Below are 13,660 nucleotides of genomic sequence, written 5' to 3'. Positions count from 1 at the left end.
AATTAAGTTGGGTGATGCTGAGGGAATTACATTAGGAAATGAGACACTTAAAGTAGTTTTGCTATTTGGGGAGCAAAATAACTGATGGTGGTCAAAGCAGAGAGGATATAAAATGTAGACTGGCAATGGCAAGGAAAGCGTTTCTGAAGAAGAGAAGTTTGTTAACATCGAGCATTGATTTAAGTGTCAGGAAGTCGTTTCTGAAAGTATTTGTATGGAGTGTCGTCATGTATGGAAGTGAAACATGGACGATAAATAGTTTAGACAAGAAGAGAATAGAAGCGTTCGAAATGTGGTGCTACAGAACAATGCTGAAGATTAGATGGGTAGATCACATAACTAATGAGGAGGTATTGAATAGAATTGGGGAGAAGAGGAGTTTGTGGCACAACTTGACTAGAAGAAGGGATCGGTTGGTAGGACATGTTGTGAGGCATCAAGGGATCACCAATTTAGTATTGGAGGACAGCGTGGAGGGTAAAAATCATAGAGGGAGACCAAGAGATGAATACACTAAGCAGATTCAGAAGGATGTAGGCTGCAGAAGGTACTTGGAGATGAAGAAGTTTGCACAGGATAGAGTAGCATGGAGAGCTGCATCAAACCAGTCTTGGGACTGAAGACCACAACAACAACAGGGGCTGTGGTCTCTTCAGAAACATTATCGTGGTTTTCTTCACTATAGCACACATGTTTTTGAGTACTTCAGAAGAAAATGCAGGTCTCACATATCTTTTACCTGCAAATTTGTGTTTCTTCAAGTTACTTTTACACTTACTCATTTTATTTGTATAAAAAGCAGTAGAAGTTAGCTTACTACAAGAACAGCCAATAATCACACTACTTTCAATGGAAACTAGCATCAGAAACAAAGGACTGATTTGCTTATTAGTAATGCCAACTTCTGAGATGTATCAGTAGGCACAAAAGTTTATTTAAGTTAGTTCTACAGCATAAATTTCAAAATCTTTTTCATACATTTCAAGCACAAAAGTTGATTCCGTCTTTCACGATTACTTATGAGCAGATATTTTTCTACGAAATAAGCTGGCATAACAAAACCCTGTATATTCATGTTTGCTAACATGTCATCAGTTAGACAATGCTCACTAAAGCACATAACAGATATTCTTGTAATTGGTCTGACAATTATACTTCCATTATGTCTACAATTTTGTTTACGCCGTTTTGCAATAGACAACAGTAGCAGCAAGTGAGGTTCAGGTGGTTGGTCATAGGTGCAATACCAAAAGCTTAGGCATCTGTAAGCATAATGCCATAAAAATATTAAGTCGATTTGTGATTGCATCATAAGGTTATTATCGATTAAGTACATCAGCTTATGTACTCGTTTCTCACCGTCTGGGTGAAGTTTTAATTTTCTGCTTTAACATGAAGAAACCTGTGGCTGTGGCTCTTAAAATGATGGGTAAGACCAATGGTGAGGGAACTATTAGTGGAATAATGTGTAGAGAATGTTTTCACTGCCATAAGAATGGTGATTTTGATGACAAAGAACAGCATGGCGGTGGAAGACAGAACGTTTTCGTAGCTACTGAAACAGATGAAGACAGTCACAGGACATTATTATCGAAAGCAATTGATGCATTTGAGCTCAACAGTGAAACACAAACAGCCACAATACAGTGATAGACACGTAAAGGTAATTTTGTAGCAGGTCAGTGCTCGGCCCCATGTTGCAAAACCAGTCAAAATATACATGGAAACGTTGAAATGAGAAGTCCTATCACTCCCGCCGTATTCTCCCTATGTTGTTCTCTCTGACTACCACCTTTTTTGATCAGTGGTATACAGTCTGGCTGACCAGCACTTCCGATCATATGAACAAGTGCAAAATTGAATCGATTCATGGATCCCCCACAAAAGACTCCCAGTTCTTCCACCACGGGATTCGTATGCTATTCAAAAGATGGGAGAATGTAGTGGCCAGCAATGGGAAATACTATGAATCGTAATTTTTCTGTAAGTTTTTGACAATAAAGCCCCGAACTTTGAGAATAAATAGCAGAAGCAAAGTTGTAGACCTAGTAGTTTTTTGATTTTGTCTTGGAGTGAGTGGACATTTCGATGAACCACTATAAATTTGAGGCTTCTGATAGGCATATTTGATTCACCACTTCCCTTTTTGTGTCTGCTTTCTTTTCACTTTCATCTGAAGAGCACTTCTGGTCTACAATGTGGAGGTGCTGTCCTCATCTGTGGCCAGTAAAAATTCCCATTTCTTCATGGCAGATGTCTTGCTCTAACATATTGTGTTCTTATTTGGGGGTAGTTTAAACATTGCAGCATGATGCACATCTGTATCATCTAATGGTGCAGTTGTTTCTGTAACTGGATATGCTGCCACTCTTGCTGTTTCTTTTTTCTTTCTTCTTGGTTGTGTTGTTCCATGAGTTGCCACTGTTAACATAGCTGCTTCTTCTTCAGTACTTTCTTCTGTAACTAATGTTTCCTTACATTCTATTTCTGCTGAGCTGGCAGGGAAGATACTTTGCAGCCTTATTTATAGTTGCCAATGAAATTGTATCACATTTCTGACTTCTAGAAAAACACTTTTCACTAGCACTTTGATTTTCTGGCTAAGAAGTGATTTGCCCCATTTATTTACATGCGTTCCACCTGTTGTGAAGTGCTTTCTTTTCAGACCATCAATAGCAAGAAAAAACCATTTTAAGTGGTCTTGCAGATCTTTCTGTAATTTGCATTTGCTTTTCAGACTTCTTTATTTACACAAGAAGATTTGATAAGATCATGCCTGTACCGTATGTCTACCATAATCACTTTTTTATCCGCTGATGTACCTAGTGCGTCTCTTAAAAACTCTGTTTGCTACTTTTAGTTCATTTTTATACATGTCATCTGATCAGCCTAACATTGCAACACATTTATTTTACAACACACAGTTACTGTTTTTACAGTTTTTAGAACTTCTTGCAAACCTGCTCCAAGTTTCACAACACTTGCAATAGTGAGATCTTGGTGGAAACAAAGAATTCCCATAATTCCTCTTTTGTGACTGCCCGTGGGCAAAACTGTACTAAATTTTTTTGTGTCACATTGTTTACTTTGTCATGAGAGTAAGATTTTACTGATTTTATTTCTGGTAGTTCAGATCAATATACTTGGTCTTGACAGTGTTAAGCTTCAGTAAAGCACAAGAAAGGGTGTGCATAATGATTTCTATTCAACCAGAAAAATATGAAAACATGGACTTTGCAATTTAGACAGATAAACAGAAGATCTTAAGGAATGATAATGAATGGAAATGCAGAAAATAACTATAACAGTGATATGTTACTTGTCTGTTATTGTGCATTATGTGTGACTCTTCCTGTTTTTCAGGTCTAATGGACTTTTCACTGTTGTCCATTGTTTCCCTACATACTGGAAAGAGAAATTTATGTTCCAAAAGCATATGAATCAGTGTAAATCTTTCCATTGGGTCACTGTCATGTTAATTATTATCTCTTGTATTAAGTACAGAATACACCTTTGTCTTTGCCTTCAGAATGAGTAGCTTAGAGCATTTTGTATTAAGCAGTCTTTTTCTGCATTTTGTTATTTGTGATCACATGAGAAATAATTTACACACATTGGGAAGTACAATAAATAATGTTGATCAGTTTCTGTAGCCTCTGAACAAACCACAGAAAATTTAGTAGTGGCGTTTCTTGTCATGAAATTACACTTGTAGACCATTTTTAAATTTTATTTTCATGGGTGTTCAAGGCCTCACCAAGAATGAAAATAAGGTCAAATAACAAAAAACATACAGCCTATTTGGACTATGTTGTAATTCTTAAATTTTTTAGAACAGTCCAAATTTGTGCACTTCTAAAAAACAAAGATTTTTGTTTCAGATTCTCTCTGTTTATCTGGGCACTTCTGTGTCTATGATCTCTCTTCTGAGTTTTTAAATTATACATTCCAAGGCAAAGTCTGTAACAGTGCCACTCAGATTTTTTGGAGATAGTTTGGGTTGTTATTCATCGCAATGTTTTTAATAACAGGTAGTATGTAGTGGCACCCATTGTAATGAAGTTATGCCCATTTCAGCTTTCTTGGCAGTCATTTGTTTCATCAGTTGGACTGAAAATATAACTAAGCTGAAACATGAGAATTTAAATCCAATAAATTTTTATTAGTTTATGATAGGAGTGACTGCATATAAGTGTTTGGAACATTGGCAGCAGACTGAATATAAGTGTTTGGAACATTGGCAGCAGGCTTCTGGTGACATTAACTCACAAAACAACAGTACAACATTTCACCACTGGTTTAATGAGTTGACAGCATGAGATTAGCTCAATAAAATGTTCTCTCATTTCCACTGTGTCAGATCACATTGGGCCTACAAATATTGAAATATAGGAAAGTCCCCTTTTTACACTTTTCAGTGGACTGACTCAAAAAGTGTAAAATGCAGAAAAGTGTAAAATATAGGAAAGCAAAGGAAACACAACAAATGAAAATGTCGTTCTCTCTATATTGCTCAAAATATAAAATTAAAACAATTTAAATATTGCCTTTTTAAAAAGATCTGAAATAATTAATTGCTTCTGTTTCTTTCTCACAGCAATTAAATCTACATGTCTCTCTACAGTATACAAAGCATCAAATGCATTATTGTTATGTGATGCATTTGCAGTGTACCGCCTCGAAGTGTTAGCAGATTCCACAGCTTCTCTACTACTTGGCACAACTGGTTCTTGGTCATAAACTTTGTCATCCTCTTCACAATCACATCTTTCCTCCCTTATTCAAAATGTTTGGTAATGATGCTGTCTACTATTGGCACCTCTGAAGTGATAACTGAAGCATCAGCTCTGAAATATTCTTGAAACACAGATGATATGCGTATACCAGTAGGCTCCGACAAATCTTCTTCCAGAGGATCCTGTGTGTTTTCTGTAAACTTAAATCCTGCTTTCATGGAACAGTTAGAAACAGTTAAAGGAGTCACACCCATCCATGCTTTGGCTAGGTAATGCATAGCACCCAAATGTTATATGGTCATAGATTTGAGGTCCATGCCATTATCATGCATAAATATAGCCTTCTGGCAGAGCATTTTTCTATTTTTCCATTTAAATGAATGGACTATTTTCAGATCTAACAGCTCACTTGTACAATTAGGAGCCAGGGACACTAACTTAATATTTCTAAGCTGGAGGTTGTCAGGGTGCACTGGGCATCTGTTAAGTAGCAGCATCATTTTCCTATTTTTTGCCTCAATTTCAGCATCGAATGCATGCATGGTGGATGTGAAGATATATCTGACCATCCATGCAGTGCTGTTGGAATCATAATTAGTGGGCAGAGTTCTCATATTTTTGGAACACCTTGTCTTTTTAAATTACCAAAGAAAGTAATTTTTCAGATCCATCAGCACTGACCATAACTAAAATGGTTATCTCTGCTTACTCAGTTTTCCTCTGTGGCATTTCTTGCCTTTAAAACATAAGATATCACTTTGTAATATTTTCCGTGTGTGTGTGTGTGTGTGTGTGTGTGTGTGTGTGTGTGTGTGTGTGTTTGTGTTTGTGTTTATGTATGTGTGTGTGATTCATCAGTCTACTAACTGGGTGGATGCAATCGACCACAAATTCCTCTTCTGTTCCAACCTTCTCATCTCAGAGTAACACTTGCAACCCCAAACTCTATCTTCTGTGCAGTTTTCGCTCTATACATCTCCTTGTAGTAAAGTGGAAGTTATTCCCTTACTCCCTAACAGATGTCCTATCATCCTATCCCTTCTTCTTGTCAGTGTTTTCCATACATTCCTTTCCTAACTGATTCTGCTGATAACCTCATCATTCTTTACCTTATCAGTCCATCAAATTTTCAACATTCAAATGCTTGTACTCTCTTCTGTTCTGGTTTTCCCACAGTCCATGTCTCACTGTCATAAATGCTGTGTTCCAACTGTATGTTTTCAAAAATTTCTTCCCTAAATTAAGATCTATGTTTTATACCAGTATAGACTTTTCTTGGCCAGGAGTAACTCTTTACCAAATCTAGTCTGGTTTTTATGTCTTCCTTGCCCCATCCATCATGGGTTATTTTGCTGCCTAGGTTGCAGAATCCCTTAACTCCATCTACTTCATGATCACCAATTATGATGTTAAATTTCTCACTGTTCTCATTTCTGCTACTTCTCATAACTTTTGTCATTCTACTGTTTACTCTCAATCCATATTCTGTACTCATTAGTCTGTTCATTCCATTCAACAAGTCCTGTAATTCTTCTTCACTCTCTGTGAGGATAGCAATGTCATCAGTGGATTGTAACGCTGATACCCTTTCATCTTGAATTTTAATCCTGCTCTGGAACCTTTCTTTTATTTAAAGACTACAACCCTGTCTTATATCCCTTTTTAATCCAAGCACATCGTTCATGGTCTTCCACTCTTATTGTTACCTCATGATTCTTGTACATATTGTATATCACCCGTCTTTCCGTATAGCTTACCCATATTTTTCTCAGGACTTCGAATACCTTGCACCATTTTATATTGTTGAACACTTTTGACAGGTCAAGAAATCCTATGTCTTGAATTTTCTTCAGTCTTGCTCCCATTATCAACCACAATGTTAGGACTGACTCTCTGGTATCTTGACCTTTCCTAAGATCATACTGATCATCATCTAACAGATCCACAGTTTCCTTTTCCATTCTTCTTCACACACTTGTTGGCTCATGCAATCTTGGGAATTGTGTGGATGATGTTTTCCTGAAGTAGATGGTATATCACCAGTTCCACACATTCTACAAACCAATGTGAACAGTTGTTTTGTTGCCACCTGTCCCAGTGATTTTATAAGTTGTGGTGGAATATTATCTATCCCTTCTGTCATATTTAATATTAAGTCTTCTGAACCTCTTCTAAATTCAGATTCTAATACTGGATCCCCTATCTTTTCCCTATCAACTCCAGTTTCTTCTTCACTCAAATTATCGGATAAGCCCTTTCCCTCATAGAGGTCCTCAATGTACTCTTTCCACCTGTCTGCCCTCTATCCTGCATTTAACAATGGAATTCCCACTGTACTGTTAATGTTACTTCCCTTACATTTAATGTCACTGAAGTTTGTTTTAATTTTTCTATATGGTGAGCAAGTCCTTCCCGTAATCGTTTCTTTTTTTATTTCTTCACATTTTTCATGTAGCCATTTTGCCTTATCTTCCCTGCACTTCCTGTTTATTTCATTTGTAAGTGACCTGTATTTCTGTATGCCTGAGTTTCTCTGAACATTTTTGTACTTCCATTTTTGTTGGTCAACTGAGGTATTTCTTGTGTTACCCATGGTTTCCTTGTACTTACATTTTTTTCTCCAACTTCTGTGACTGCCCTTTTTATAGATGTCCATTCTTCTCCAAATGAACTGCCTACTGAGCTATTTAATATCGCAGTGTCTACAGCCTCAGAGAAATTGAACTGCATCTCTTCATTTCTTAGTACTTCTGTGTTCCACTTCTTTGTGCGTTGATTCTGGTTGACTGGTCCCTTAAGCTTCAGACTACTTGGTAACCTGCTACAAAAAATACCAGTGTAATGAACATTAAAAATATGTTTTTGGATCATATTCATTAAAGATATTTATAGATCTCCTTTGCATTGGTTCACAGTTCTGCTATCAACACTTACACTTTCACTACACAGTTTTAAATCACTCAGTCTGACCATTTGAAGCTGGGACGTTGGGCATCCTCATTTTTCGCAGCAAACCTTTTCTATCAGTATGTTGCCATCAAGTCAAAGTCCACTCTGCAACAAGTTTATCAAAAAAAAAAAAAAAAAAAAAAAAAAAATCATATGCTGATGGCCTAATGTATGTATGCTTGTTTGCCAGTGAACCAGATTGTCTCACATTGGCTTCAATGTTAGGCTGGTTTCTCACAATCACATTCAGGATCAAAGGGGAAGTCCAAGTTCCTACACTAACTGAACTCCTCATCTAACATGCGAATCTACATGTTGTAAAATTGAAATTTTTTTTCTTCCACAGAAGTACATTCCTCATCTTTTCTGATCATTTCACTCATAGGCACTGCTGCAAGTTAGTACGGAATGTGACATTTACACTAGTGTTTGTCTGCTTATTATTACTGGTACAGTACTGTTTTTCCACGATCATTATTAGAATTGCAGCTCCCATGTTGCATTCAAATGAAAATTCACTATATGGAAAAGGTAGAATATAAATTATACTGACTACTTTTGGTGAAGTTTAATCTAGTGGGACATTTTATTTCAGAATTCCTGATTAAATGTGCAGTAATCATTTTTATTTTTTAGTGACAAGAGGACTTTCTGCCTAGACCTTTCCATAACTTTTTGTGGCAAGTTGGCATGATTTGAAACATCTCCTGCTGACTGTCTTCTTTCTTCTGTTGTAACAACTGAAATGGTCTGACAGGAAAGACTCCAGTAGCCACCTTCATTCTCCTCATCGGATTGTGTTACAACAGCTTTAATTTAAGTTCATGGTCATTTATATAAATAAGTACTGCTTTTGTAGATGGCCATCTCTATAATGGGTTTTCACAAATTATTGTTACTTCTGTGTGAAATATGCTAATCCATATTAGGTGTGTAGTCTGAGGTTGGTAGGACCTGATGTCAGACATAAACATTCCTCCTCAAGATGCTGTGCAATATGATGAGAATTTCTGCCCTCTTTCTCACCAAGGACATCCCTGAGCTGAGTGACGTCCTTTTCAGCTACAAGCTGCAGAGTTCATGTCTGTTATTATCTGTTTATGAAGACTGCTAACCTAAGTATTTTAACCAATATATTACAACATGGATATCTTTTTAATGTGGTTTCATGAAAGTCTTTTGCTTCCATGTTTTATTTACACCTTTGGACATGATTGGAACAAAGAAGGAAGCACACATTTGTGTGTTTTATCACTCACCACTGCCTTCATGATAATCTCAAGGGCATTTGCACACGGGTTTCTTTCTTACTTCATGTCCTGTCCAATGGTCCAAATAAAACACAGAAGCAAAAGTCTATCATGAAAACTTATTAAAAAGATATCTGTGTTCTAAAGTGAGATTTGTTATTGATAACCATTATAAAATTATGGGAAATAAAACTTTTAACACAACATGGGTTAAAATATTAAAGTTGAGAGTCTTCATAAACAGAGAAAAATAAGCATGAAATCTACAGCTTGTTCTTGACAAGGAGGACACTCAGTTCAGGGTTCTCCTGGGTGAAAAATAAGGTGGAAACTGTTGTCATGTTACAGAGCATCTTGAGGAGGTATGTTTACATCTGACATCAGGTGGTACTACCCCAACACTGCATGTCTAGTGTGGATTAGCATATTGTATGAGGAAGTAACAATGATTTGTGGATGCTCATTATAGAGGCAGCTGTCTTTAAAAGCAGTGTTTATTTGTACAAATGGCTTTAAAATTAAATTAAAGCTGTTGTAATACAACTCAATGAGCAGAAGGAAGGTTGCTAGTAAAGTCACTATTGTCAGATCACAATTACCATTAGGGCAGTGATTCATCACAATTTCCCACCATCTCAAACACTGCAATCCTGTAATGCAGGTGGCCAGGGTACCCTACACATTGCCAATGAACATCTTTCTTACTACTCTAAACCAGTGCTGACTTTGAGCAGGAATGCAATGCACTTTTTGGAGCAGTCTGTATGAATTAGAGTTAAAGGTTGTGATAATGCCAGAGCAAACTTAAAATGTGGGAAATGGTGTAACACAGAATAATTAATGACGGGAAAGCATCATTGTATTGAGAGAATAGGACTTCTGTTGGAACTGACAAAAATGAACACAGAAAGTGGGAAAACATAAAATATGGGAATGTAAAAACAAAGTTTTACTGTAATACTCTCTCCTTCCATCTTCCAGAAGAAACACTATACATACTCTTCAAATGGATATGGCACGAAATTCATAAGAACCTGCTATCACTTCGAAGAAAACACCTTGAAGACAGAAGTGGGATAGAATGACCGGTGATGACTGCTACTGTAGAAAATGAGTTTTGAGTCAAAAATGTGACTGAATAGGATGCCTGCTGCAGCCATTGTCATATTAAAGGCACTGCTGGGAATGAATCAGCAGATGTTTGTAAGATCCTGCATGAGAACCTTTGAGTTAACAAGTTTTACAGAGATTCCATGTTACACCTTACAACTTATTGAATTCTGCCTGCAAATCATAAAATAATTTAGAATCTGGATGTTGAAAAGCAATACCGGTATTTTATGTAGTAAATTGCTGATGATAATGAAACTGAGTGGCGAGTGTGTCTCTGGTTGTACCCAGAGATGGACTACCTGTCAAGAATGGAAGCAGTGCAGTGAGTGCAGAAAAGAATTACAGTATCACCACATTCTTTGTGGGAAATGATAAAACCAAATCTGTTTTGCATAAAATCAGACTGCCTCATGATAACGAGTGATTTGAATAGACATAATGGTTCGTAGAACATGAGATCATGAAGTGCTATAAAAATAATAGGTTCTGATGAGGTAACCTATTTTAAAAGTAACTGTAGTTGCATTAGCTTTTATTGTCTTTGCACAATATCACAAATATCTCCATCTCCTTTTAACTTAGCATACAAACAGAAAATATTAAATAAGGTTGGTAAGTTTTTAGATGCACATATTCATCAAAACTTAAACTGGAAAAAACTGTATAATAGATCTGTTAAAATGTGTAGGTACAGCTTCTCTTTCCATAATAATAATTGCCAACTTTGGACTTGCAGAAGTCATTAAGGTACATCTTTTGCATATTTTCATTCACATATGTCTTATGGGGTAATATTCTAGGGTAACTTCTTACTTAGGCAAAAGGTGTTCAGTGCAAAAAAGAAAGTGAGGTCCACACACATAAATTTTGCAGGTATCTCTTTAAGCATCTCTGAGTAGTAATTACACCCTCACAATATATTTATTCATTTACGACATTTGTTATCAGCAACCCATTTGCATTTTTGAGAGTAACAGAAATTTTCACAACTACAACACTAGAAGGGAAAGTGATGCGCATTATCCTTTAATGAATATAACTTTGGAACAGAAAGGAGTGAAATACGCAGCTATAAAACTCTTGGATGATCTGTGCATTGAAAGAAAGTGTCTGACAGATATCAAAAATGTTTTGAAAAATGCATTAAAGTCTTTTTTTCTTAAAAACTCCTTCTGTATCATAGAGTCACTTTTGAATAAAAATAATTTCTTGTTTTTATGGAAAAAGCCTATGCTCTGTTGAAATGTTCCACATCATAAAGTGTACAGAGAATATGATTTATGGAACAAATAACTAACTAAACTAACTAATACAAATTCATTATTTTATTGCAGGTTTGTGGACTGTCAACAAAAATCGCTGAGTAATATTTCATACAACTCCTGACAGGCTATTGCAATTCTGTAAAATTATCTGATATCCTTACAAGAAACACCACAGTGCCTTATCCATAATAAACTTACTAAAGTGAATGTGTGAGTTAATTTAATTGACTTTACCTTATGTTAACATGTACAATTTTGATCTGAAATGTCTTGCTATAATACCAAATTCACTGTTCCAACACAATTACTGAAAAAGAGTTCTTTCAAAACATTTATTAACATTAAGTTTAATGTGTTATTTGTGTACACTGTTTTTTGCACAAGCTGGATATCACTGCCATTGAAGAAATTTTTACACATGCTTCGCTGAAAACAAGATATGTTACATCAGTTGGTAAATGAGCTATTTGGAATATTAAAACAGTGACATTTCAGAATACAATATGTGAAGACATTTATTTGAGCTTTTCTCTTAATGTAATTCACACAAATTTTAAAGACTGATGTATTTATGTACTAATTTTTAAAATATAACCAAATAAAACCTGATTGTGAAAATGAACTTAACATAGCTATTTCTGTATGTTTAAAAGACATCAGAGCAGTATTTCAGAAGTATTTAATTTGTAAGGGAAAAAAAGTCTAGTTTCAAAGGTGTGATGTATTTCAACTTAATTTTTACCCAGAGACCATTTAGTTCCAAGTATGTGTTCTAGTTCTCCAAGCTATGGTTTCAAATAATTACATTTATACACATTTATTGTGTTGGAATAATTTTAAAATGGCAGAAATTCCTAGTTTTAGTCATGTATGTTACATCTGTGATAGATTTGTAAAGCAGTTACTGTAGTGATGAAAAGGGTTGTGATCTTTTAACCCTTTGACTGCTGTTGATGAGTTAGCTCATCACCTCTGCTGCTCCCCAGGTGATGTTGACAAATTAAGAAGGGTCTTTGGATCTTCTTTCAGTGGTATACTCTGGCCTCCTTGTTGACTGCTGAACACTAATAACGAGAAGAGACATGCCATCCCAGTGGAATTCCTGCCCTACATCTCAGTAGCTTTCCACAGTTCTAGTTGTTGTGTTGAGATTCTTTGTCTGCTTTGATCTCATTCATCTGCATTCAACTTTGCTTTATGTTTTATTGCTTATCAGGATTTAGCATCACAGTTTTTCCTCATCTGTTCTACAAGGAAAATAACAAGGCATCATGGTTGTACTGAGGAAAAGTTCATGGAGATACTTGGGAAGAATGATGGGGATGAATTACTCAATGCTGTCATAAGTGACAAGTCGTCCATAGATTCTGAAAACTACAGTCCCGAGCCATGAGTGTCAGCAGATTAACACTACACTCTTCTGTTTCAGCAATAGACGTAACTAGTCTGTTACCCATGGCTTCACCTGTGAACGTGTATGGCACATACATTGTTCACATCTCCTCCTCCTGCCCCTCTCTCTGTCCATCTCCTCCTCCCTCTCTCTTTCCATTTCCTTCTTCTCTGACCTCTCTGTCTATCTCTTTCTCCTATCTCCTGCCATCTTCTCCTCCCACTCTCTCTGTCCATTTACTCCTCCACCTCACTCTATTCATTCCTCCTCCCCCCTCACTTTACCCTCTCCTCCTCCCACTCTCCCTGTCCATCCCCTCTAGCTCTGTCCATCTCCTCCTCCCCCATATCTCATTCCATCCTCTTCTGCCCCCCTCTCACTATCCATCTCATCCTCCCCCTTCCCTGTGTCTATCTCTGTTTCCATATTCTCCTCCTCCTGTCTCTGTTCTCCCCCCCCCCTTCCTCTCCACCTCCTTCTTCCCCTTTCTCTCTGTCCATCTCCTCCTCCCCTTCTCCCTCTAATTTTCCTCCTCCTGCTCATTCTATCCATCTTCTCCTTCCCTGTCTTTCTGCCTGTCTCCTCCTCCCTATATCCTTGTCCATTTCTTGCAAATCCCCTCACTTTCCATCTCCTCCTCCCTCCTTCTCTCTGTCCTTCTCTCCCTACCCCACCTCTTTGTCCATTTCATCCTCACGCCTCTACCTGTCCATTTTGCTCTCTCCTCTCTGTCTGTTCATCTTCTTCTCCACACTTTCTCAGTGCACCTCATCCTCCCCCTCTCTGTGCTCAGCTGTGCCCATCCACATGTACAGCCTGTGAAATGAATTCCAGTAGTTCCTGCACAACATATGTCATGCAGGTCAGCATAGATGTCAGGGGTTACTGATACTCCTAACCTCTATCCTCATCTATATGGGAACTAGAACCAGCCTATCCTTCTCATCCTGTCCA

The 13,660-nt window shown here is 37.0% G+C and overlaps 1 protein-coding gene across 1 annotated transcript in view; it reads left to right on the top strand.

Annotated features, from left to right (window-relative positions):
* LOC126088338 (neural-cadherin-like) overlaps window positions 1-11,872 on the top strand; it is a 296,369-nt gene extending 284,497 nt beyond the window's left edge. The window contains exon 23 of the mRNA XM_049906473.1: window positions 11,383-11,872. Within this exon, the coding sequence (XP_049762430.1) occupies window positions 11,383-11,434 (52 nt within the window). The 3' untranslated portion in view covers window positions 11,435-11,872. The remainder of the gene's footprint in view (window positions 1-11,382) is intronic.
* The last annotated feature ends 1,788 nt before the right edge of the window (window positions 11,873-13,660 follow it).

This window comes from Schistocerca cancellata, chromosome 6, assembly GCF_023864275.1.
Source record: "Schistocerca cancellata isolate TAMUIC-IGC-003103 chromosome 6, iqSchCanc2.1, whole genome shotgun sequence".
NCBI lineage: Eukaryota > Metazoa > Arthropoda > Insecta > Orthoptera > Acrididae > Schistocerca > Schistocerca cancellata.
Note: the sequence above shows the minus strand (reverse complement) of the source record. Positions and strands in the feature narration are given on the sequence as shown.